Consider the following 24384-nt stretch of genomic DNA (forward strand, 5'->3'; position numbering starts at 1 on the left):
CTAATTTGTGCCCCTTTGAGGCAACAGGCTAGGAGCGATAAGGGGACGGTGCTGACCCAAATGAGGGAATTGGGCCTAACCCTGAACCGGGAGAAGAGTTGCCTTACCCCTTTGAGAACAGTGACTTATCTCAGCTTGGTATTGAATTCAGTCCTGATGTGAGCCTCTCTGACGCCAGAGAGGATCTATGTTATGACACAGATCTTATCCTAGTTCACTGTAGAAGCACGTTGCTGTAAAGTGTGGCTGGAGGCTGCTCGGCCTGATGGCTGCAGGTTGTTAAATTGGGGCTGTTTCACATGCATCCATTATCGCACCTAACAGAAGGTGAGCCCACACAAGGATGGGCTACATCCTCTGACCACAGACTGCCTTTCTGTGGCTTATTGGTGGCTTTCAAACCCTGGCCTCCAGGAAGGTGTACCGCTAGGGCCAGTATTTGTGAAGACATTCATAACAACAGACACCTCAGAGACCAGCTCGGGAGCTCTTTGGGCGAGAAACCTCATAAACCTTCTCGAGATGGCTGTGTTTTGTGTCCTACTTCATTTTCTTCCGATGGTGCAGGAGAAGCGTGTCATCATTCGGTTGGCCAGCTCTTGGGTGCTGTCCTACATCAACCACCAGGGTGGTGTGAGGTCTCTGCACGCCCGGTGCAACAGCTCATGCGCGAGGGGTGTCTCTGAGGGCTGTCTCTGAGGGCTGTCTGTGATGGCGAATGTGCCAGCCCATCTTCTGTCCAGGGGCGGCCCCAGATCTGTGGAGTGACATCTGCTACATCGTGTGGTCTTTCTTCGGAGAGGCTCTGGTGGACCTCTTTGCTTCTCAGGAGACCACTCATTGCCATCTGTGGTACTCAATGGTGAGACCCAAAGGGACATTGGAGGTGGATGGCTTTATGCTTTCCCCACTTTCCCTCTTCTGCCAGTTGTCCTGGCAAGGATAAGGGTATCAAAGGCAGAGGGCCTGCTTGTAGCTCCAGACTGGCCCGACCAGCTGTGGATGGCAGATCTGAGGGAATTTCTTGTGGGGGCCCCATGGTGTCTCTCACAGTTAACGTGCTGTCGCAGGCTCAGGGGCTGCTTTGGCACCACCCAGGAATCTTCAACCTCAATGTTTGGCCCCTGGACAATCGGGGGGATTGTGTGGCCGAGAACCAGCAGTGCTGAGTATCAAGAGCTCTCTACACAAGGAGATATGATATGGCGTTGTATTTGTGCCTCATTCCTGACTGAGCAGTTGTAGATTTTGCGCAGAGAAAAATATATTTTGCAAGCATCAATTATCAATTATCAATTCAATCATCAATTATTTGAGCAAACAAAAATCGATTTTGTGCACCATAAATGTATTTGCATGTTTGCTATTATCCATATCAACGTGCAATAATAACCCCGCCCACTCAGTTTTATTCATATTCCCTCTCAAAAACTCTTGCTCGGTGTACTCGCATTAGCTTTCTCTCTCTCACTCAACCTCTCAACCCTGTGCACGCTCAACTTTGCCTGCACGTTCGCTCAACATGGCACAGTGTTTCAAATGTGCCACAAAATCAACCAATCTGAGAATTGGAAAAGGTCAATACTGATTGACTGTTTCGACTGAAGTGTCAAGGTTTCAGTGTTGCTATCATTTATTCAGTCCCTCTTCAAAAAGGGGCTTGGTGAGTCAACATTAAGGGGCTATATGGCTGCCATATATGACCGCCATGATCATATTGGTGACCGGACAATTCACACTCTCTTTCCGGCCGATTCCTCAGAGGGGTAAGTTGTCTTCGCCCACCGAGAGCCTGTTTGCTATTGCTGAGCCTCCGTTTGAGTCCATGACCAGTCTGAGTCTGAAGCTCCTCTCACTCAAGACTGCCTTCATGCTTGCCATTGCCTTGGCAAGGTGTGTGAGGGAATTACATGCATTGTCTGTACAGCCCTCATGTATGCAGCTCGGGGAAGAGCCAGGTGCTCTGCTGTTTCTCTCCTTCCAAATCCTGCTTTTAAACCCAAAGTCCTACCTCTGTCCTTTGTTTCTCGTCCATTGGTTTTTGAGGCTTTTCATCCTCCACCTCATGACTCCCCCGAAGCAGTCAGTCTGCCCTCACTGTGCCATGTTCAGGCCCTGAGAAGCCATGTGGCTAGCACCAGCACAATTAGGCAAACGGATGGGCTTTTGTTTGCTATGGAGATTAAGTGCGAGACCAAGCTTTATCCAAGCAGCGACTGGCCCACTGGGTGGTTGACACAATTGCTAGGGCCTAGAGCAGTTCAGGTGTGTCCCCTCCCACCGGTGTGGTGGCCCACTCCGCCAGGGGTATGGCTGCCTCATGGGCTTTATTTCAGGGTGCTTCACTAGATGATATTTGTACAGCAGCTGGCTGGGCTTCATCTCTAACCTTTGCCAGGTTTTATCGCCTAAATATGACATCATCATCTATGGCCTCCGCTGTCCTTGGGACAATGGAGCACACCTAACGGGTCTGCACCACACACACACACACACACACACGCAAACACACATTTTGGTGTGTTTGATTGTTTGTTCTTTCCTATGCTTTGCAGGAATTAAGACCTTGGAACTCCTTGCAGAATTATTCAAGAATAAATTGTATTTGAACTGACTTTATTTGCTATGCCGTTGACTGATATAGAACGAATGGTTACATAGGGTAACCTCGGTTCTATGACCTCAACAGCGGGAGACATTTGAATGGGACTGGCATTGTCATCTTTAGTGTGAACTGACTGTTGATCTCCCTGAATGGTAAGTTGTCTAAATCACCCATTTCCTTGAGAAAATGCACAACCTCTTGGTTCTTAATAACGGCATAAACAGACTATTTCAAAATTAGTAAGTCAACTGTCCCCGTCCTCTGACTGCAGCAGGCTCTTCCTGTACATAAAGGATCTAATGTATTCAAAGCAACCCTCGTACTTTCCTTCTTCTAGCTCATACTGGTCCTTGTGGAAGAGCTCTTCTGTCGACAAGCTGAGCAGGCTCTTCCTAATGTCTATTGCGGCCGCTATTGTTGTTGCTGCTGCTATTGTTGCTGCTGCTCCTATTGTTGCTACTGGTACAGTAGCCACTAGTGTTGTTATTACTGCTGGTGGTGTTATTGGTGCTGCTAACCTTATACCTTAATTGGTGTTGTCGTTGATGCTGCTAACCTTATACCTAAACTTAACTCTCGCTTACCTTATACCTCAACTGAACGTAACCTTATACCTCAACTTAACATAACCCTATACCTCAACTTAACGTAACCTTATACCTCAACTTAACGTAACCTTATACCTCAACTTAACGCAACATTATACCTCAACTTAACCATCTCTAACCTGAGTGACCTTTCCGGTTCCGGTGAGAACTACCACTTCCGGTTCCGGTGACGTCTTTACGTGTACGTTGCTGCTGTTGTTGTTGCTGCTGGTGTTGATGTTGCTGCTGCTGTTCTTGTTGTTTCTCTGGCTGTTGTTGCTGCTGTTGTTGTTTTCTGTTGCTGTTGCTGCCACTGTGGCTGGAGTCACTTTTATTGTTGTTTTTGTTGTCTTTGTTGTTGCTTTTGTTGTTGCCGTGGTTTCAGGGGCATTCCTTTGTAATGAGCGGCTGACAACTACGTTCTATCTTTCTTTTTTGAATTTCTTTGTAAAGCGCATTGTGTTGCCCTGGTATGAAATGCGCTCTATAAATATAGTGTGACTCGACTTGACTTGACCTAATGTCCCACACTAGCCTCTTCCTCTTTGTGTCCGACATTGTAGCGTCTTTCCCTCACATTAGGTCAGACAGTTAAGCAATCATGCAGTCTCTGCTCCAACCGAAGGATCTACACTAAACTCAGAGGTCCCTGATATCATGCATGGATCAGCTCCCGAAAAGAAGATCTCGGACCAGACCCCAAGAATGTGTAACAGGTCCCAGTCTGGGAACCGTGTTGGCAGATCATAGTAACCCTAAAACGTGGTTGACAAAGAAGACACGGGGATACAACGTGTTGTTCTGTTTCTCCCAGTCAGGATTATGGAGGAAGATCAGTACCGCACTTGCACAGGCAGTTTAAGTGACGTTATAGGGAGGTACCACCACCTCCTGTCACAACCCAAAGCAGCACATAAATGAATAACCAAGACATAACACCATTTTACATGTTCAATAAAACAAAAATGTATAGACCTTGAAAATAAATCTCACAACCCTTTTATGAACATCACACTGACACTGGAATTTGGAAAAATAAAGCAATTGGACTGCGTGGTGGCATAATCACCATTAACATCGTTTGAAAAAATGCCGTGCGTTCCATTTGGATCGAGCTAACCATTATGCAGAGCCAAGTTCCTGAGAGGAGAGGGTTCTCGTTTCCGTTCTCTTAATAAGGTGGATGGAAGCACCAGAGGCTTTTACTTTCAAAGATCTTTGCAATCTAGTCACCAGAGTGCTGTAACCACACTAAGCCCCCGTGTGAGATGGTTTGAAGCATCCTCTGGACGCCCCAGCTAGAGCAGCTGAAACTAGAGCAGCGCTGCTCTCAAACTTCTCAAACATCAGCACAAAAGTTTGTTGTAATACAGAATACTTTATACTCCATACTTGATACATTATACACAAACTAAACTCCCAGATAGACGTGATTTCCTAAACATTTCTTCATACACATGTCATACACAGAATTATTCATAATTATAATTTAGAACCATACCGATAACCTATCCTGTGCATAGGATCTCATTGTATAGTCTGCATATTTATACATATATATTTTTTGGTCCGTATACTTGTTTTACTTTTACTTTCTTCGGCTATTTGTGTATATTTGGCAATCTTTTTTATGGTAGTCGTGTGTGGAAACGCATTGATAATCACCATGACAGATTCCTAGTACCTGTAAATGCATCTGGCCAGAAATCAAGTCATTCTGATTCTGAAACTGATTGTGATGCTGCAGTGTGACACATCACAGGTGTTAAATAATGCAGGTGACTTCGTAATGATTTCATAAGTTAAAACGTTGAAAGGGACTTCATTCATTTATCCAAGATGTTGGGAAAATATGAATGCGTAGTGTAAAGCGATCTTGCGGCCGCCCGGTCCTGATAGCGCTCGTTCTCGGGATTCTACAGATGGCTGCTCTGTCAAAGCCCCAAAGAGACGTTGATTCGCTCGGGGCTTCTGGGACACCGTAGGCCGGCTCCGCAGAGGATCTCACTTTAATTAGAGATAATACCCGTTCGCTCATTAGTCTTGTACCTACAGCCGTCTCTTCATATTACCGGCGTATTGTTAAGTAGGGAATTTAAGACCCCGGTAATGAAACAACGAGAGGCCGGCCGCTTGTTTCATTCCTCTTCCCTGGAAAGGAATCATTTCCGGAAAAACCATCCTTCAGCGGCCTCTAAAATTAGAGGAGCTATGCTGTGCCGCTGTCATCATTTTATTAACAAGACTTGTTGCAGGCTATCTTTTTTTGATACGAACTTAATTAGTTTTTATTTTAGGTTATTAATCATTTGACAAAGAAAGACTTTAAAAATGTATGTGTTGTTTTGAAGCGACGAACCAGATTCAATGACGTAAGTTTATCATTATTAATGCAAGAATGTTTCGCATATTTTGCTTCTATTAAGCTTCATCAACCCACCTTTGTGCTACACATTAAATATGAAAACAAAGATTTATTATAATACATTACGAGTTAATTAGTAGTGATATCTATTATCTATCTGTCTGTCTGTCTGTCTGTCTGTCTGTCTGTCTGTCCGTCTATCCGTCTATCCGTCTATCTATCTATCTATCTATCTATCTATCTATTAGTACATTTAGCACATTTAATCTGTATGTCTTAAATATATTTAACAAAAGTATATATATTTGTTTGGAGAGGAAAACTATTTGGGAGACATTTCCCGAAGGGTTTTAAGCTTCAAGTTTAACTGTGGGGATAAATAAATAATTATAAACCAAAAAAGTATTATTTTATTTCCCACTCCCCTCTGCCTGCTCCTGCTGCAGGGCTCTAGTCGGGCACAGAGAGCCTTTACCCGACGACAGCAGAGACAACATCACCATCTTCACCCGCATTCTGGACCGGCTGCTGGACGGCTACGACAACAGGCTCCGCCCCGGCCTGGGGGGTAAGCCCAGCCGCCCTGCGTCCCAAATGGCTCCCCAGTGTACTGTGTAGTGCAGCCAAGGAGTGTGTAGTATGTCCAAAAAAATACCAGGACGGCATGTTGCAGTATGTAACCCAACACACTATGCCGTCAAGCATATCCCACAATGCATTGTGAGGGAAATACATGTACAAGTTGCGATACAATGTCATCATCAACCCACAAGGTGTTGAAAGGAAGAGGAGAAGCTTTATGACGGCGTAGTCTGTTTTAGAAGCCATCCTTCCTATTACTCACACACTAGTACGCTGGACGCACATGTAGTATGTAGTATGCATATTGTATGTAGTATGCAATAAGAAATATGTAGTATATATATAGTAGTAGTATGTTTATAGTATATAGTATGTAGTATGTAATATGTATATAGTATTTTTTATGTATATAGTATATAGTATGTAGTATTTAATATGTATATATAGTATAGTATGCAATAAGAAATATGTAGTATGTATATAGTACGTATTATGGATATAGTATATAGTATGTTATATGTATATGGTATGTAGTCTGCAATAGGAAGTACGTAGTATGTATATACTATGTAGTATGTAGTATGCAAAAGGGTGTATATAATATGTACAGTATACTGTATAGTATGTAGTATTTATATAGTACTGTATATAGTATGTAATATGTATACAGTAGTATGTAGTATGTAGTATGCAATAGGAAGTATGTAGTATGTATATAGTATGTGGTAAGTATATAGTACAAAGTATATATATACTATGTAGTATGTAGGATGCTATAGCAAGTATGTAGTCTGCTATACCAAGTATGTAGTATGCCATTTCATATGCAGGGTAGGTCTTTTTAATCAAGAAACTCAACAATGTATGAATTCTAAAAACTGCAATTATTTTTTTCGCCTAAAAGCAGGGCCCGACAATAACGGTTGCCTCCTTGCCCTGGGCAACCAGATTTGGGTCATTGTCGACCATCTGGTTGCCCCGTTTTAAACCACTTTTAATTTGTAAAACAAGAATTAGAGCGGTAAAAAATGGTGGAGCAAGTGAGAATATTGAAATATGGATTATAATTATGATGGGTCAATTATAAAGCAACCATTTAGTCAATCTTGGCAACCATCAACTGCAAAAGTATTCCACGGCATGTAAAAGTTAGTGTCGGGCTCTTTTACATGTACTATTATATTTTTGTGATTTGATACCTTTTCAAGCCACAGCAATCATCTCTGAGCAAAATAGAATCAAATTCTTCAGCAGAGTATTTATTCAAAGTCGTCAGGACGAGCTGTTACCGACCGGAGCCATCTCTCCCACGGCCAAAAAGTCTGGGACCTTCAAAACCATCAAGGTCGCGAGAAGTTTAATTTCATCGCTGACCTGACGCCGTTCACAACCTCCTTCACAGTGAACAGATGGAGGACACACACATGCACACACACACACATGCACGCAGACACAAATAACACATAAAAACAACAGGTGTGATTGCGGCCGCACCAGACTCCAGCGTCTCATGAGGTGTCGCACCAGACTCCAGCGTCTCATGAGGTTTTGCACCAGACTCCAGCGTCTCATGAGGTTTTGCACCAGACTCCAGCGTCTCATGAGGTTTAGCACCAGACTCAAGCGTCTCATGAGGTTTAGCACCAGACTCCAGCGTCTCATGAGGTTTTGCACCAGACTCCAGCGTCTCATGAGGTTTTGCACCAGACTCCAGCGTCTCATGAGGTTTTGCACCAGACTCCAGCGTCTCATGAGGTTTTGCACCAGACTCCAGCGTCTCATGAGGTTTAGCACCAGACTCCAGCGTCTCATGAGGTTTAGCACCAGACTCCAGCGTCATATGAGGTGTCGCACCAGACTCCAGCGTCTCATGAGGTTTAGCACCAGACTCCAGCGTCTCATGAGGTTTTGCACCAGACTCCAGCGTCTCATGAGGTGTCGCACCAGACTCCAGCGTCTCATGAGGTTTTGCACCAGACTCCAGCGTCTCATGAGGTGTCGCACCAGACTCCAGCGTCTCATGAGGTTTTGCACCAGACTCCAGCGTCTCATGAGGTTTTGCACCAGACTCCAGCGTCTCATGAGGTTTTGCACCAGACTCCAGCGTCTCATGAGGTTTTGCACCAGACTCCAGCGTCTCATGAGGTTTAGCACCAGACTCCAGCGTCTCATGAGGTTTAGCACCAGACTCCAGCGTCTCATGAGGTGTCGCACCAGACTCCAGCGTCTCATGAGGTTTTGCACCAGAGTCCAGCGTCTCATGAGGTGTCGCACCAGACTCCAGCGTCTCATGAGGTTTTGCACCAGAGTCCAGCGTCTCATGAGGTGTCGCACCAGACTCCAGCGTCTCATGAGGTTTTGCACCAGAATCCAGCGTCTCATGAGGTGTCGCACCAGACTCCAGCGTCTCATGAGGTTTAGCACCAGACTCCAGCGTCTCATGAGGTGTCGCACCAGACTCCAGCGTCTCATGAGGTTTTGCACCAGAATCCAGCGTCTCATGAGGTGTCGCACCAGACTCCAGCGTCTCATGAGGTTTTGCACCAGAGTCCAGCGTCTCATGAGGTTTTGCACCAGACTCCAGCGTCTCATGAGGTTTTGCACCAGACCCCAGCGTCTCATGAGGTTTTGCACCAGACTCCAGCGTCTCATGAGGTTTTGCACCAGACTCCAGCGTCTCATGAGGTTTTGCACCAGACTCCAGCGTCTCATGAGGTTTTGCACCAGACTCCAGCGTCTCATGAGGTTTAGCACCAGACTCCAGCGTCTCATGAGGTTTTGCACCAGACTCCAGCGTCTCATGAGGCTTCCTTTGAAGACGATGGCTTGGGCTTGAAAAGATCGGGAAACGAGGTCCCGGCTGAGCTGGGCCTGGTCAGTGTCTTGCTGTTTGCGGCCATCCTCATCAGCCAAGACGCTGTAAATGCACCAAAATATGGGCCCGAAAAACAGAATGAAAGGGGTTATGGATTATGGCCACATATATTTTAATAAATAAAGTAAAAAAGAGGTTGAATGGGAACAACATGAACCAATTTTTGAATTTTTGGTGTCATATTTCAGACCTCTATTTCCTTTTTTTAGGGTAAATGTTACCCTCATACTCTTGTTTTTTTCTTGCCTTTTAATTGACCTTTTCTGAGTAAACAAAATGAGTTAAACCCTGAAATGTCTCCCAGGTATTATCCCATAGGAATGTGACATACACGTGTTAATTAAAAACCAAATTTTAGACAGGCAAAAACAAAAAAACGTTGTTGTTTCCTTTTTCAGTCCGTAAACATCATGGGATTATTTAATTAGAGTTCAATTTGTCTGTAATGAGATACTCCCTTGTTCGCGGATAATGGGTTTCATTTTGTTGTCCAACGGATTCATTAGAATTTCAAAGTGGGATGAAAAGCATAGTATTATCTTGTCCAAAACATATTTCAACAAAAAGATAACTTTAATTATTATGACCTGCTGAAATGATGTACTCCCATGTATGTTGCACTTAATGGTTTTTTTTTTTACAAATCCGGCGGTTTCCACCAAGGACCGATGATCAAGGGTGAATATCATTTAATCTATAGTGTTTTTTATTAAAGTTTGTCAAGCTTTATCAGTCTTGATTCATCCCATATAGTATTTTATTTTGAATGGGTAATGTTTTGTATATTTTTTCTATATTTTTACTGACACACACAATATTGTAATGACAATGTATTTTATTTATTTTTTATTTTTTATTTTTTTTACAGCTGTTCAGTGAAAACAATCAGACATCAGACTTGTTTTAGCACAAGTGTTTGATTTAGGTGTCATTTTTATAATTAAATGTCTGTGAAGACTTGAACACATCTATTTGATGATATACAATATAAGAAAGCGGATTTTGGTTGATTTCAGTCAGTGCGTTGACATGCACCTCAATGAGTCTCCTCACAGTCGGGTTTAGGAGACATTACTGTCTATTACATTGCAACTGCCATGTAAACACCTTACACTGATTATCTTAATCCAGTTAGACTCGTAATAGCTGCAAGCACGACCCCATTAACAGACCTAGATTTCTCCTCAATCATTCCATTTATTGAGGCGTGTAAACACCTTTACGTAAAAAACAACGGACGCCATGGCAACCACCGCTAAACACACGCAATTTTGGCCGGAAAGTGAGAGGGATTTCATGTGGAGTTTGATGAGGGAGCTAAATAAAGTGAGGTAATGGGGACATATTCAGTGAAGTGTCTGATTGTTTTCCCGTCGATAACCCGATGACGCCGCTGGTTTTTGAGGAATCCCATGTAAACACCTGAATGACATCATTACCTCAATGCTACTATTGAGCTTAATGGGGGTATTGAGCGCATGTAAACACGCTGATGGATGGGTAGACATTGATAGACAACAATAAATAAGATGATTTCAGATCAGATATATCAAGCTCAGATTGATGTTGTTGTTGTTTGTTCAGAGAGGGTGAGTAGCAGCGGTGCTTCTTAGTTGTAGCTCCTGGCTCTTTACATTCTGTCTAAGTGGAGGAAGTTGAGCTGAGGGCCATTCGCTGTTTGGCCAGAGGCGGTAGGTCAGTAAAAATCCCCCCATCAATAGCACAAGCACATCTCTCATAGGCTCATTTTTCATGTGCAGCTGGTGACTACAATAAAGGAAAAAGCTTTCCCTGTAAAATTGACACAGTAAAATTCCATTTCCCACCAGGGAACGATAGACTTTCAAGGTTTTCTTTATTATTATTATTTTTTTTTGTTTGTCTGTTTTGCCTGTGGTCCGGCACCGTACGATGTGCCTGACAATCAAGACGACCATTTAAACAAAGACTGATGATTTCTTCTTTGGCTTTCTGTGCAGAGACTGAGCTGGAGTTCTTTCTGACACTAACCACCAGCTCTGCTTCTCCTCCCGCGTCAGAGAGTGTAACTGAGGTGAAAACAAACATCTACGTCACCAGCTTCGGACCGGTGTCGGACACAGACATGGTGAGCGTCCTCCTCCACCTCCTCCTCCTCCTCCTCCTCCTCTTTCTCCTCTTCCTCCTCCTCCTCCTCCTCCTTCTGTTGCGCTAATGATATGCCAGCACCATCACGGCCATAAAGTTTTGCTGCTGAGTGCAATTTCCCCTGGTTTTGTGTGTGAGCGCAGTGATCCATGTGGCAATGTTGAAATGGAACACCGCAGTCAGGACGACGGCGGAAAGAAAGAGACAAGTGGGTATCGATGGCTCTGCGGACGCAGCGCACACAGGGCTTTCTTTGTTTTGTTCAGTGAGAAAATGTAGGACAGTAAATAAATCGAAAGTAAAAAGGTTCTGTTTTTATTTCATTTTTTTGGAAAAGGGGGAATGGGGAGAGGCAGCGCTCTGATCGCTCCCTCTCCATGATGAGCTTTTGGGGCCATCCCCCGCTTCAGAGTTTATTCTCAAAAACACAGGGCATTGTATTTTATTTTATCCGCGTGGCCGTAATACTCTCCCATATATAATAAACCTTATTTTTCATCTATTTTTTTTCACTCCAATAAAAAAGATGGTTTTGAGCCGAGCTGTCCTTGGGCCTCAATCGTTCGGCCGCTGCAGCAGCAGCAGCGTGGGACGGATCGCTTTAACGCTGCTCCCTGTAACTTTTAGTTGTTTTTTCGATATCTTCTGTGTTCAATAGGAATAGGAACAACAACATTTGTAATGCCTTATTTTATCATTTGATTAATAAATTATTCAAAGTTTCAGCAAGTTGATTTGGGAGTGCGTTTTGAAAACCACCACAGACTGGCAGCGCTGCCTTGGGATGCCGTGACAGTAATAATAACAATTAGAATAATAATGTCAAAATATAATTTACACATCACTGTAAAGTCTGGGTGTGACACCCCTTATAAATACATTGTATTTGCACAAGCTCTCTGAAGACGATGGGAAGACAACCAGGTCTCTACGGACGGTAATCATTTAATTCTACCTGCTTGTGTCTGTTAGCGCTGGGGTTGGTGAATTGGAAACCATTTGCAACGAGGCTCATTTACATAGAAAGGGGGCAATTTTGTGCCAAATGTATGAATAATGCCTCATTTAAACAGGTGATAATAGACTATTTGTGCTATGTGTGTGGCAGCGCAGTTCGGGTGCGTTTCCCCGTTGGCGGGTGCTTTGCAAATGGGACGCTCGCCGCAAAAGCTGCCCAAACCTTGTGTGAACTGGCTCCTCGGCGCCGTCCAGAGAGTTGGAGCAACAATGTTGGAAGCGCAGGGAGCCCAGTTGCTCGCATGGTTTTCTAATCTATATGTAATGCTGCGAGCGTCTCATCTTAAAGTGAAAGGGTGGGGAAGGACGGGGGCATTTTGAGCTCATGAAAAGGGACTTCAATCAGGGAAGTGCAATCATGTGTTTTGGTTCACGTGACAGAAAACAGGGAAAGTGAGGTTTGTTTATGGGGTGTGGAGAAGTCACGTGTTGAAATGATCACCTATTTCAAGGCAGAGTCACGACTGTAAGCCGGCGATGGAGAGAAACTTAACTTAACTTAACTTGGAAATAATGTCATAAATAAAAGTATTAATTTGTTGATGGCTTGGCATTACATCTGATTTTCCACGATGGTGAATAATGTGTAAATACATTGAAATGGATGATGTCAACATGTGCTGACTACTCTTCTCTGACTACACCCAATCTAGGAAGAGTTTAGGGAACTGCTGCCAGGGCTGATCAGTACATGGACATAATATTGACATTGTGAGGGTTATTGTTTAGAAAGACAGACAGACAGATGGATAGATAGATAGATAGATAGATGGATAGACAGACAGACAGACAGACAGACAGACAGACAGACAGACAGACATAGATAGATGGATAGATAGAACACAGTGCATAGTTAGTCTGACTTTAGAAGCTGATGATGTGTGTTAAAAAGGTGTGTGTTAAAAAGGTGTGTGTTAAGGTGGAAAGAGAACATGTTGACAGCGCAAACCTTGGTGCAGCACGCTTGTTAAAAGCTGCATAACTTATGCCACAATCTGTCCTTTGCTCCATCTGCATTTTATAACACCTGCCTTCCTTCAGGTCACGTTATTATAATTAAGACATGATAAGATAAAACATTTATACAGGAGTTATGAGTTACATAAATATGACTTTTCATAGGATATTGTAAATGTCTCATTGTATTTTAGTCTTGGATAAAGACGACGGCATGAAAATCAACTGCAAAGCAACCACCAGGAGACGTTCACACTGAAGGTTAAAATGTCCAGAATCAGATTTGTTTTTTTCTCAAACGTGACTCAGATCTGTGTTTTCATAACAGTGTAAACAGCACAAATCACCTTTGGGCCACTTACATGTGAGCTCCTGCAGGGACACAGGTCACATGTTTTCAACGCCACCTCAGTCTGAACGGTCAAATGGGAATTCAAGCCACGTTCACGTCCCCGTAGATCAGGACTTCCCCACCTTCCTATGATCAGGGACCCGCCCGCAGCACAAAATGTTCACGGCCCGACACGGCACCCCCACTGCGGCACCCCCACCCACGCCACGGTACCCCCACCCACAGGGGATGCAGCACAGGAGGGAAAATAAATGATAAATAGATAAATAGATAAATAGACCGACCCAGCGATGGCTCCCAACTCACTGTGTGTTATGATCAGCACCGCATCTAAAAATGCTGTGTGTGCGTGCGTGTGCGTATGTGTTGTGTGTGTGTGTTGTGTGTGTGCGTGCGTGTGTGTGTTGTGTGTGTGTGTGCATGTGTGTGTGTGTTGTGTGTGTGCGTGCGTGTGTGTGTGCATGTGTGTGTGTGTTGTGTGTGTGCGTGCGTGTGTGTGTGTGTTGTGTGTGTGCGTGTGTGTGTTGTGTGTGTGTGTGCATGTGTGTGTGTGTTGTGTGTGTGCGTGCGTGTGTGTGTGTGTTGTGTGTGTGCGTGTGTGTGTGTGTGTGTGTGTTGTGTGTGTGTGTGTGTGTGTGTGTGTGTGTGTTTGTTTGTTGTGTGTGTGTGTGTGTGCGTGCGTACGTGTGTGTTGTGTGTGTGTGTGTGTGTGTGTGTTTGTTGTGTGTGTGTGTGCAGGCTCCCACGTCGCCCCACAACCACCCTGCATTTGCCGTCCATGTTTAGCTCCGTACGGCGGCGTGCGGCGCGTGACGTCTTTGTTGCTCGTGAGCGTGCAGGTCAGTTCGGGACCGTGACCCCTTCACACCGGAATCTGATTTTGGCCACATTTTAAAAATAATGTCAATACAGCCAAACAAAAACATCCGATCTGAGCAATAAATCTAAATTGAGGCTCAGGCTTCTTGGAGATATCATTTATTATTCACAGTTTTTGCTCGAGAAAATGTTTTTGCCTTTCAATACGTGACATTTCCTGTGGGTGCGTTGGCCAAAGGAAATCTGAAGTATAAAACAGGGAGGAAAAATTAACCTTGAGGGGTCACTTTTTAAGGGAATGTGAAATTGTTTACATATTGTTTGTGACATCTTGGAATGCATAAAAAGTCAAAGTCTATATTGAGAAAAGCTTTCAGGTCAAGGTCGTCATTCAAACACTGCTCTGGCTGTGGTCACCTAGTGCTGCACACAAGGGAGGAGGGAAGGTTGTTTTAAGCCCAGGTTTCTGCCTGATTAAGACAAAGCAGGAGCTTGTTTTGGTTAAAATGTTGTCTTCTCATTATATTTACACTTGGCCAACTCCCTGTTGAGCTTGTAACACATGATATATCATCAAATTGGTTAACGGACGATATGCAAATAGGCTTTTGACCTAAAATACTGTAACTAATATTCCAAAAATAGGTATTGCTGGTCTTGTACTGGGGATGCATACACTTTAGGTTACCAGATAGATAGATAGATAGATAGATAGATAGATAGATAGATAGATAGATAGATAGATAGATAGAAGTTGCAATATGAAAATATAAATATAAAATTTGATATTTGACATAGTGAGGTATAGAGGTCGGTAGATATTTTGACACCATGAGGTATTTTCAAAGCTGTTGTCGTCAAGATCTACAATATTTTTCCTTGATAGAAGACAATATAAGTGAAGGCAATTTAGCATCCTGCATTCTGCACATCCGCTGGTCCAATTTTCCATCCCTGTGCCATCGCGTGTCCCAGAAACGTCTCGTTGTCGCCGTCCCAGGGGCCGGTGGCTCGCTCTGCGCTCCACACCACACTACGCCCCCTTTCCCGTCCCCACCCACTTTCACAGCACAGTGAGAGTGAACTGCATGAGCGCGGGTCTACGCTACACCTCTATCAGCCAATAAAGCAGCGTGCTGCTCCAGGTTTGTGCCATGTCTGAGTGAAGGTGGATGATGAGGTAGATGCCGATGTCAAGAAAGCAGGCGATGCATTGGCCTCCCTCCATTCCCAAAGAATTCAACCTCTCGCAACTTCTTTATCCTTCCGCCTCGGTAACTCTCTCTCTATTGCTCTCACTTTGAACGTCTGCGGTGATGTATGACAATGGTGCGGCGTGCAAATGTGTTTCCAGGCTGCCGTCGACAGGCGTGCTCCTCGTTAGAAGCCAGCCTCGCTCGCCCGTCGCAGGTAACGCAGGATGTCGCTGGAAAAAGTAGTCTGAGCCGCATTGATCCTGCCGCGCTCCCTCTCCTTTCACAATCTGTTCGACGGGTTGTTTGAGTGGCCGCACAATTGCATCATTATAAAGGATGAGGCTCCGTTGGGTTGTTTTTTCACAACAAAGAAATATGCATAAAACACACAAACAAGATCCGTGTTTGGCCGCGTTTTCCCCCATTCCTGCATCAAAACCAGATGTGTTTGTTGTGGGAACAGGCTCCATCAATGAGTTCACTATATCTCTAAATAAATATTGCAAAGAAATGTGGTTAACAAAATAAGGTGGTGTAATTGGAGCATCCCCACTGACGAGCCCTGCTGGAGGTAAACATGAGGACGACAGAAGCACAACATTTCCACATGTGAACAATTTGTGACCAATACATCACCTTCCCATGAGACTAGAATATAAAAACACTTTCTCACACCAGGGGCTCTGCGTGAATATTAGGATTCTGCATCAAATAATTGAGTCCACTCTCAAAGGGGGACAAAACAAGCCCAGTCCTCTGTGGAGAATAAAGTAGGGCAGAGGGGAGGTACGTTTAAAACTAAAATGATTTCCTTGAGCCACAGAGAAAAAATTGCCAATCCCAAAATACTACTGGTGTCTTTTTCTTCCGGTGCAGGTCATCATCATGTCTCCCATTGTCAGGAGTGTGATTCATGTTCTGGTGAGGAATACATTTAAAAGCTGAGCAGCTTTTTTTGCATATCAAGAGCCTCTATTTGTTGCCTTAGTTACACACCATTAAGCCATAAGCCTTAAATTCAGTCTCAACAGCTGCATGGGAACAAGTCGCCCTCATAAATATTTTTCTTCAGTTTCTCAATTATTTAACTGCACCTCGTACCTTCCCTATGAATAACAATGTTGGTGGTCTTGTAGTTCACTCGACTCAACACACAGGAGTCAGTGTGCCAAAACACATTGGATTTGGGAAGCCAGCTGTCATCTTGCCAGGCACGACAGCTGAAAATTAGTCCTCGTGGCCAAATCTGGCACATTTACAGAAATGTTTCTAAATGTGCACTGTCCCTGTCATATAAACTATTACAATAAAATATTCCAAAACCGGTTTGGACAGCACTGCTGTCATGAGTCGCACGGACCACATGGCATTGTTTTTAAATGGAGATATGTTATTGGTGTCCGACTCTAAAATATATATTCATGTGTGTATATATATATATATATATATATATTATGATGATGATGTCTGCGATAATTCTATAATTTCATTTGTCATCTTTTAGTGATTTCATGCAGTATGAAATTAGGTTATTGTCATTTCTTAATGCACTTTTCTGTGGTCCTAATTAATGGAGAGATGAAGATATGATCTATACTTATACAATTTGGGCTCTGAGAGCATACTTTACCATATCGTTACTGGAGAATTCTGAATGGTATGAAAAATATGCTAATTTGCCGCTGTGCTGTTTTTAAACAGTTAGTTAGTTTAATCCCTTCAACCCCCATGGGAGGCTGTTAGATGCTGCTGTTACATACAACTTAGAGACTCCAATGCTTAGTACTGTTCCAAACATGACCTCTTAATATATACTCATGTAGAAGGAGGGGTTATTATTGTAGTATATATTACAGTTATTATTTGCATTTGCAGCTCAGGTTGGACAGTTTGGTGGAACAGGAAGAGAGGCCAGATTGAGATGGTGTGGACACGTTTGGAGGAGAGACGAGAGTTACATTGGGAGAAGGAGGCTGAGGGTGGAGCTGCCAGGCAAGAGGAAAAGAGGAAGCCAAAGAGAAGCTTGATGGAGGTGCTGAGGGAGGACATGCAGGCGGGTGGTGTCAGGGAGGAAGATGCGTAGAACTGAAGGTGTTGGAGGCAGATGATCCGCTGTGGCCACCCCTAACGGGAGCAGCCCACGGGGGAAGAGAAGTAGAAGATTTGCATTTGCATCTGAATATACATAGAATCAATCCTTGAGACACACTTCACGTTTGTGTATCAGTTGTTGAAATGATGGCTTTGCCATTTCAGCACAACCTCACATAACACTTTATTTTTCAGGATTTTATTGACTCTTTTGCACTTCTTCAAACCAGCTCTTTTGGCTACATCCGTGCTCACATAAGAGACTACAAACAGGAAGTTGCATCGCTTTGTGCTCGCAACCTGCTGTTATGCCTTGGATGCACTGCGGCAATTAGAAGAACTTGTTTTCGATGAAAATGTGATGTAACTGTTGATGATACTTAAAACATGTTAAAATACACAAATATGAGCTTCTAGGTGTTTCTGAGGAGATTGAATGTTTTTTTATTGTTTAAAACTTTGCCCCATTGAACTGCTTTTAAGCACAGTGGGAAGCTGCAGCATAGCGCAAATTTTCTCAATCGTTAAGCGTTCAGCAATTTTGTGCTATGAACATTTATAAACGATGGGAACCAACATTTTAATAAGACCTAGGTAGGAAAATAGCGAAGCCATCCTTTCATTGAGTTGGCATTTAAGCAACACTTAAGCACCCACAAGAGGCATTAATGATAACAGTAGAAACTAGAGTGTGACATTGATTTTATGCAACAGTTCTGTAAGCAAAGCTATTCATCAAGTAATAGTAATTTCAGACAGATTATTTGTTTATCCAGTTCTGCCAACAAAGCATGTTCCTTCAGGATTCCATTAAGTACTCAAACTGTTGCTGAGTAACACGTGAACAGTTTTATGACTACAGGCAAGCAAGCAAAGTGGAGTGATACATACAACGTCCCAGTGATCTTGATCAATCAATTTACTAAACCGGAACTAACTGTTGTATAATAAGGACTGATTCATATGCAACTAAAACACCAGGCGTGGCGATTGCATTTTTTTTAGGTCAGAAAATTTGCGCTAAAGTCAAGCTGCCACGCTCACTGACTCAGAACGGATGTGAACCTAAAGCACAACACAAAAACAATCAGCTAAGAAGTCCACAAGGTTTATTTAAAAAAAAAACAGGCAGAGGTCAAAACAAGGAGATCAGTCAGAGACGGCAAACTTCGGCAAGCGAACAGGCAGAGAATCAGGGTCCAGGGGAACAGGCAATCAGGCAGAGGTTCGGACGGAAGGAACAGGAAACACGTATTGTGAGGAACATTAGCAAACAATTTAAGAGATGTCAGAGGTGGGACGGGTGCGGAGGGACTGGGGAAGACGAGAGTCCTGGCTACCCCTGGATGGAATGCTAACTGGGATCACCACTGCAGAACCTGGCACAAATAGGCGGTTATCAAGGAAAGTGCTGGGAGGTAGGTGGTTAGAAGGAGACTCCTTTACCTTCTGCTCCACCTCCCAGGTAAGCACACCGACTATGCAGGATCAGGGCAGAATCTCCTGTTGCTGTGAAGGATGACCCTCTGCATTGTAGACACGAGAAAGGGCATCAAGGAAGAGTCAAATAGATTGAAAATCTGCGCCCACCTGGCCTGTCTGGGACTCAGCTGCTTGGCTGACCGGATGTATTCAAGGTTCTTGACGTCAGTCCAGACAGGTTTCTCTGCTCCCTCCAACCAGTGCCTCCACTCCTCCAATGCCATCTTGACTGCCAACAGCTCCTGGTTCCCAATGTTATAACTGCACTCGGGAGGGGATAACTTGGGAGAGAAGAAGGCACAGGGGTGAAGTTTTTGGTCCACAGCAGACTGAGGCATCCACCTCCACCACGAGCTGACAGGAGAAACCTTGGCTGCCGCAGGTGACCAGAGGAATGGAGAACTTGGGGAAGTCAACCTAGTGAGTGGTGCCACCACCAAGCCATAGTTCCGGATGAACCTTCTGTAGAAGTTGGCGAACCCCAAGAACTGCTGCAACTCTTTCCTGGAGGCCGGAGCCGGTCGGTCAAGGACCGCATGAACCTTGGCTGGGTCCATGTGCACGTTCCCTTCAGCAACCACAAAGCCCAAGAAGGAGACCTTGAGAACATGGAATTCACTCTTCTCCGCCTTCACAAAAAGCTTGTTCTCCAGAAGCCTCTGGATTCAAAAGCCTCTGGAGAACACTATTAACATACTCCTGCTCAGGTCTGGAGAAGATAAGATTGTCATCCAGGTAGAAAAAAACAAATACATTAATAAAGTCACTGAGAACATCATTCACCATGGCCTGGAAGATTGCAGGAGCGTTAGTGAGACCAAAGGGCATGACCAGATATTCATAACGTCCCCTGGGGATGTTGAAAGCCGTTTTATTTTTGTCTCCCTCCTCGTCTCGGGATGGAAAGGGAGTACTGTATAGTCCGCTCCTGGCGGGCATAGAACCAGAAAGGAGCTCAATACTGCAGTCATACGGCCAATTTGGTGGAAGCGAGGTGGCCCGAGCATTGATGAACACCTCCTTCTGTGGCAAGTACTCAGGAGCTATTCCAGAGAGGTGAGGGAATTCAGCGGGAGAAGGAGAACTCAGGACAGGCGACGGAGCGGATCTGAGGCATAGAGTTGCAGTATGAACTTCATTGTAGAATGGAACTCGTTTTCCAGTCAATCTTTAGTTTATGTGTCAGGAGCCAAAGGAAACCCAAGATCATCGGTAGTTGAGGAGAATCCATCAGGTGAATATAAGAGTTTCATGATGGTTACCTGATATGCCAACCTGTACAGGAACAGTATGGTGAGTGACGTTGCGGAGAAGGTGACCATCAAGAGCTCTGGCGTCGATGGGTTTTGACAGAGGCTCCCAGGGAATGCCCAGTTGCTCTGCCAGGAGGAAGTCCAAAAGAATTAGCATCAGCTCCAGAGTCAATGATGTCGTGTGGGACGGCTTGGCAAATCCCAGCTGAACAGGGAAAAGGGGATGAGAGGGTATTTTGGTGTGGATCTGCCAGCCGATCCCGAGCCGCCAGCTCTCCTTGATGACATCAAAAAGCCCATGGAAAAAGGCGTCGACCAGCGAAGCGATTCCAATCCTTCTCTGCTGTGAGGGTCCTAAACTCAGTGGAATAGTCGTAACTATTGTCGTAACTGTTGCTTCTCCCACTCAGACTGCTTGATCGTGGGATATGTGAGGGGTTTGCAGTTCAAAAGTTAACGAGCAGAGTGTGAGGAAGGATCGACAGGTACCTGCAGCTCTGGAGAAGCATTCAGGAGCAGAGAGGTGAGGTTCCGGACTGGAAACGGCAGGAGCAGAAGAACTGGTAGATGATGCGGCAGCCGTCGTTTGACTTAAGTGAGGACCCGGTCGCAGAGAGCCTCTGAACGTTAGTCTTGGCGTGTGGAGAATTTCTGGAGAGCCCCCCCAACAGCGGTGAGTTGTTGCTTGTGTTGGTGTAAGAGCACAAGCATGTGCTCTCGTCTGAGAGTGTCTTAGTCGGCTGGGTTCAGTTCTGGCCAGATTGCTCACTGACTCAGAACGGATGTGAACCCATAAGTACGACACAAAATCAAGGTACAGGTACAGTGAGAAGTCAAAGTTCACAAGGTTTATTAAAAAAAAAAACAGGCAGGGGTCAAAACCCTAGGATCAGTCAGAGAAGGCAAACAAGGTGAAGGGAGTGACAAAGCAAAAATAGCAAACAAAGCAAAACTAGCAATATTTTTAACTCACTTTCTAACCTACAGTGTAGAAGTTACTTCAGCGAGAAGAAGTTCCCGATATTGTGACGTTGCAAGATGGAAGGGGAGGGAGGTCGGCACACCTGATTGGTTGTTACCTGTCCCGTGACTTGTGATTTGCTTTGAATGTCCCAAAAAGTTGTGATAGTCATATTTTGGTGATTCATGGTCGTTCCTCCAAATCATGACCTCATCATTCCCGCCCTAATGATTTTGAATCAGCGAGTGGAATCCTTATTTTTTCACTTTATTCTTTATCTTCAGTGACCATTTCACATTTGAAAAGTCATGGTTACAATTGTAACCAACATTTAACAAACCAATAGCTAATAAGCAAGGAGTAATAAACATGTCTGTATTACAAATACAAAGAATTGAACACTGAAGTATGAAAGACTATATGGCCAACGTGGTCTCACCGGTATGGCTCACGGGTAGCAAATTAAAAAACGTCATAATGTCTGATATTGGAATTTGATTATGACAATGTGAGGGTTATGTAGCCGTCACTCAGGTGATATAACTGTGTTGTAAAACTGAGACCAAGTGTCTATTCCTGATCTGTCCTCTCCTCTCGTTCCGTCCCGTTTCACTGCCAGATACTGGGCTCTGTTTCCTCCATTCAAGAGAAATCAATCATTGAGTCCTCGGAGGAACAGCAGCTTGTATTATCCCATCTGGGTGTTGTGTCATTTGGCTCAGTCTGCAAATGACTCTGTCTTCCACACTTTGTTTGATATGTTGTATGCTGCCTTTTATGAGAGTAGGATAATGACAATGCAAAAGTGGTGTTTCAGCGGCTGCATACAATTAAAGGCAGAGGATGACAGAAGTAGAGGTTTGATTAAGTGGCCACCGGAGAGAACAGCAATTAAAAGCGGAAAATAGATGGGGAAAAGGCTTAGAAAATTACTTTACTAACTGGGGCCTTCTATCTCTAGCAGCCATCCCAACCTTAAAGGTGCAGTGTGGAGAATTTACGGAATGGATTTTTGGATTATAGTATTCATTAGCATGTCTTCATTTGTGTATAATCCCCTGAAAATAAGAATCGTTGTGTTGGCATTACCTTAGAATGAGCTGTTTTTGATCTACAGAGGGAACGGGTGCGCTTCACGGAGGCCGCCATGTTGCACCACTATGTTTGTTGTACACTTGCCCAGGACGGACAAACCAAACACTGGCTCTCGTTTTTCACGATTTTCGCAGCCACTGTCTCTTCCGCGGAGGCTGCCATGATGCACCACCGTGGGAAGGGCTATTCAGTTGGTTGCGATCTGCAACCTCACCGCTAGATGCCACTAAATTATACACACTGCACTTTTAACAATGCAGCGGCCCGATTTGAAATTTGAAAATCCTCTGCGGCCCTCCCAAACCTTTAATCACAACTCAATGACAAGATATCAGATACAATCTGGTTCAAAAATAGGTCAGATGAATGAAGAATGACACAACCAAATCCCATGGCTTTTATTCGTTCTGATGACTTTTTTAAATGTAAATAAAATTAATCGTAAATATATTATGGTAATTTCAAACTTAATAACAAATTGCTAACTTTCTATTGATTTATTTATTTATTTATTTATTTATTTATTTATTTATTGCAAATGCATTGACCTCTCGCGGGCTACCTGCGGTACCGTCACAGCCCAACAGACGGTCACGGGCCACACTTTGGAAAACACTGATCTATAGGGTTTCTTGACAGAGCTATTTCATAGTAGAGTCATCGGGCATAGCAGGTCCAACCAGGTCAACTTAGGTGAGAGTTCAGGGATTTTGCAAGGCGCCCTCTTGATTGTTGTCCCTTGTGGCTCCGCACCTCCCGTAAAGAACTGAATGGCGTCATTTAGTGGACAGATCTTATATCCTCCTTTGGTAAAGATTTAGCACACCATTTTTTGGGGGTGGGGGTTACTTTGTTTGGTAGCAGCTCACTAATGAATGAGCTATGGAGCCAGCAGCCTCCTCCCACAGTCCGTACACAATGTGTTTCCACTGATTAACAACAATGTGTGTTATTACACCCAGACAGTCATTTCAACCGATTACCCTCCTTGTCCTCCACCCTCTCAATAAGCTGCTGACGATGGAGTTTTACTTGCTAGAATATCACATTTCTCAAATGAATGATTGGTAATTAGTCTCCCGCTCCTCGGTGGCTCTGTGAGGCGTGGTCATAGCAACAGACTCATTCTCCTCCTCTTCCATGCCTTCCAGGAGTACACAATTGACGTCTTCTTCCGTCAGAGTTGGAGGGATGAGAGGCTAAAGTTTGACGGACCCATGCAAGTCCTCCCGCTGAACAACCTCCTGGCCAGCAAGATTTGGACCCCCGACACCTTTTTCCACAATGGAAAGAAATCTGTGGCCCACAACATGACGACTCCCAACAAGCTGCTGCGACTGGTCGACAACGGTACTCTCCTCTACACAATGAGGTGAGCCCCTTTTTAATTTAACATTTGAACAATGAAGTGGTTATCCACAGAATTATTTTATTATATAAATCCCATATTTGATACTTTTTTCAAGCCGGCAAACAGATATGCCAAAACTGGTGGAAGGCGGAGGTTGATGAAGTGCCGCAGCTGGTTGTGGTCAGTAAACGTTCGATGTGGATGAACATTCACAAAAAAGAGCAGAAAAAATATGTCTTCCACCTCAAGTGACCAAGGGGGGGGGGAATGAATTAGAAGACAGCAAATTTTGGAGAAAATACACCCGTAGTGAAACCCGGATGTGGAACAAATGATAAAAAAAAAAAATGTTGCAGTTTCCAACAGAATTCAGGGTAATGCACCCAACACAGACAGTGACGTGGATTACCACTGTGATTGTTTTAAACTTTGATACTCCTTCAATTGTGAAGTTGTCACTTAATCCACTGCATAAGAATGCACTTGTCTTCAGAAGTGTGGGTCCACAGCAGTCCCCCACGGTTGATACTGTGAAAAGTACTCAGTCATGCCTTGAAGGATCAGATGGGACATTGAGTTGTACAGAGTTGGCCCAGTTGTCCTGTCTGTCAGAAACGTAGACACATCCTGGCTGAGCCAGGTCTGCTTCACAAGTGTAGCTGGGTTCAG

General features: G+C 44.1%; 1 protein-coding gene across 2 annotated transcripts in view; it reads left to right on the top strand.

Moving 5' to 3' along the window:
- gabra3 (gamma-aminobutyric acid type A receptor subunit alpha3) overlaps positions 1-24384 on the top strand; it is a gene marked incomplete at both ends in the record, with an annotated part of 66847 nt that overhangs the window by 12338 nt on the left and 30125 nt on the right. For both annotated transcript variants that reach the window (XM_080014055.1, XM_080014054.1), the window contains 3 exons: positions 6004-6125; positions 11054-11121; positions 23516-23736. In XM_080014055.1, coding sequence (XP_079870181.1) covers positions 6004-6125; positions 11054-11121; positions 23516-23736 — 411 coding nt within the window. The remainder of the gene's footprint in view (positions 1-6003; positions 6126-11053; positions 11122-23515; positions 23737-24384) is intronic.

Source organism: Zeus faber (assembly GCF_960531495.2).
Source record: "Zeus faber genome assembly, chromosome: 14".
Lineage (NCBI taxonomy): Eukaryota > Metazoa > Chordata > Actinopteri > Zeiformes > Zeidae > Zeus > Zeus faber.